The 2,938-nt window shown below is 46.6% G+C and overlaps 2 protein-coding genes across 2 annotated transcripts; both read left to right on the forward strand.

The window, feature by feature from the left end:
• Nucleotides 1–642: 642 nt before the first annotated feature.
• Nucleotides 643–984, forward strand: PPTG_23423 (hypothetical protein; the record flags this gene model as incomplete). Its single annotated transcript, XM_008910556.1, has 1 exon — nucleotides 643–984. One exon carries the CDS (start codon nucleotides 643–645, stop codon nucleotides 982–984), a length of 342 nt encoding a protein of 113 aa, XP_008908804.1.
• A 1,234-nt stretch (nucleotides 985–2,218) lies between these two features.
• Nucleotides 2,219–2,793, forward strand: PPTG_23424 (hypothetical protein; the record flags this gene model as incomplete). Its single annotated transcript, XM_008910557.1, has 2 exons — nucleotides 2,219–2,311; nucleotides 2,692–2,793. The coding sequence occupies 2 exons, from the start codon at nucleotides 2,219–2,221 to the stop codon at nucleotides 2,791–2,793; spliced, it is 195 nt and encodes a 64-aa protein (XP_008908805.1).
• Between the last annotated feature and the right edge of the window lie 145 nt (nucleotides 2,794–2,938).

Here is a 2,938-nt window from a genome sequence, read left to right on the forward strand (position 1 = left end):
ATACGTTGTTTTGGGGGCAAAGGGGACACGCGTATGACGAAACCTAAAGTAGAGTTACTTAGATTAACTATACTCTCTGAATAAAGACTTACTTAAATAAGTATTACAGAACCGATTTACGGTAAAATAAGACCTGTTATGTATGTTTTTAGGTCTTTGTTTGAGTTTCCTCCTAAAACTGGTATTTTCTATAAAAGTTATATGCCAGCGAATGGTTGAAAGAAATTTTACTGCTGCAATAGGTAGAAAGATGTTGCCTTTCTACCAATAGGAAGCCTAAACGCATACAGGCCAGTGTCTACCAAATATAACTAGAGATCTATCCCATGAAATTATGTGAAGCCGCTTACCGCATACCACCCTCGACACATTCACGAAGGGCCTGAATGCTCATCATGTATTGTGAGCACGGCTTCAATTGCAGTCACCAGTGCCTCCTGCGTGCCAGCAAAAAACAGTACATCGTCGATCCAGATAACCACACACTTGTTCACGAAGTCCCCATGGACCATTTTCACAGTAGATGGAAAGTGTAGGACAGCACCGGTGCTACCTTGGGGTACCGGGGTAGGTGTGAAGATTCCCAGCCATTGTTAACTACTGAAAACAGAGCTCCAACAGTTTTTATCTGCGGGCAATTGGATGAGAGCTGATCTTGTTGACTATGCCCTCGTATCGTGGTCACTTAAAGAACGACTCGATGAGGCACTATCAGGAGCTAAAAGAACGAAGCGAGCAACGGCCGCAGTGCAGATCGACCTGATCACAGACGTACGAGCAGCGTTTCAAGCGGTTAGAAACTTACTTAGTAATTCCGCAAAGCTGGCGTACTCACACCTATTCCAACAGCTTGACCTGCTCTCCGACGCATCGGATCGAGGTTGTGGACTCGGGGTCTTGCAAGTAACCATTGGAAGCCCGATTCAGAACCACGAGATCCTGCTTTGTATGAGAGAGAGTTTCACGACATCATCGTTCAAATAGGCCGTGATCAAAAAGGTGGATTATCCAATCGTTCCCGCTTGTAAATCACTGAAATCCCTGACTACCCCAACAGTATCTGTCTGCTCGGACCGAACAAGGAGTTGAACCGGTATGTATGTGGTAAACTACTACGTTGACCGACAAACTTCTGGAGTGCAGGTACTTCATTGAGCACAATGAAGGTATCCACAACTGTGGGCGGACTTGATTTTGAGGTGGGGAGGCAAGTCACTGTCTGCAGCACAGATTCGCTCTTTCAAAGCGATCACTAGCTCAAACTGTTGCTGCCGCGAGCGACAGCCAAACGTGGTACACTCGCTGCGCTCACTCGATCAAGATGGTTTTGTTTGGCCAACCATTACCGAAATCAGCAGCGTGCAAGCTCTATTCGAAATCCCGCGGGGTACAACGCTGGATGAGAACGTAGTTTGGCGACTGGGAGATAGGATTTGGAATCCTCGTGCATCTCTCAACCTCACTTGATAGCTATTGATATTGCTCATTGTGGACAGAAAGGACATCGTAGCGTACATGTTATGGAGAATGACGTCGGTATTTGTTTACGACTGTCGTTCTCAATGGAATGGTGAAAGAGGTTTTTGTTCGAAGCACCTGTTTTGTTTGCACGTGAAAGAAGGGACGGTAATTTCTCAACCTTTTAGCGAAACACACCGCACATTTGAACGGAACGCGACCTTGCACTGGTATTTTCTAACGTTGGGAGAATCATTTGGCTCTTGATACCACGTGTTGATTCTGAGAGATGAAGATACACATTTTGTCGACCTTCTGGCCTGTGATGGCCCCACATATACTGTTGCGGCTTCCGCGATCCTAGCCTGGTAATAGCCGGTGCGAACAGCCTGTGGTCTTGGAGCGCAATCTGGGATCATATTTCAAGGCAACAGTCGTCGCCGAACTCAGTCGACGCCATTTATGACAGCAGGAATTTATTATAACGTACTCCCTGTGGTAAAATGGATCAGTTGAACTCGTGAATCGAGACATTTTGCAAGTTTTGAAAGCATTGACACTGGAATTTCGCGAGGGCTTGCAAGACTGGCCATATCTGTTACAGTTAGTAATGCCAAGTACCAACCATTCCCCGGTCCCTTCTCTAGCTAACCACTCACCCATAGAGCTGATCACTGGTTTGCCGTGCCCAAACACCTTGATACGTGTTTTTCCTGGAGGGAAGGGACATGTTGCCACACTGAACAATCCACAGCCAAATATGGAGAAGCAACTTGCTGCACTACTTGAAAGCATCATGCATATTTCGGTGAAAGCTGAGCGCAAAAAAAAGGGACAAGCGGTCCCGTGCCAGGTACCACTTCAAGCAAGACGGGAACTTCTCAGTCGGTGACTACGTGTTGAGGTCACGTGTCAATGAGAAGCTACACGCGAACAAGTTGTGCATCATGTGGGTTGGCCAGTACCGCGTTATGGCAAGCACAGACTACTATTTCACGGCAGAATACCTAGTCAACGGTGGTATCATGAATGTGCACCCGTTGCGTATTAAATTCTACGCTCGCTTGAAGATTCGGAGGAGCTATTCGACCACATCACTCTCGAGGGACGTTTGAAGGGATAGTGGAGCACCAATTTATGGATGGCTATAAGGTAAACGTGAAGTGGTTGAGCCTAGAACTAGTAATCAACTCCTGAGAACCTCTGAAGCCAATAGATATAGATGTACTTCAGCTGCTACTATCAAACGCAAAGGATGCCGACGACGATGCTCTACTACTAGCCGTAGGCGCGGCAACCCACGCCAAGCAGCAAAAAACGTTCAACACGCAATGACGGCTAAGTTACAGCAACATCCTGTGTAATATGATGAACTACTTCAAGAGGCTTGGAATTTCGACGCCGGCCTGCATAACTTCCGGACGCAGCTTGTCCATACAATGGAAGAAACCATAATGCATTTACGGACTAAGTTTCATGT

Source organism: Phytophthora parasitica, assembly GCF_000247585.1.
Source record: "Phytophthora parasitica INRA-310 unplaced genomic scaffold supercont2.38, whole genome shotgun sequence".
In the NCBI taxonomy this organism is placed as follows: domain Eukaryota; phylum Oomycota; class Peronosporomycetes; order Peronosporales; family Peronosporaceae; genus Phytophthora; species Phytophthora nicotianae.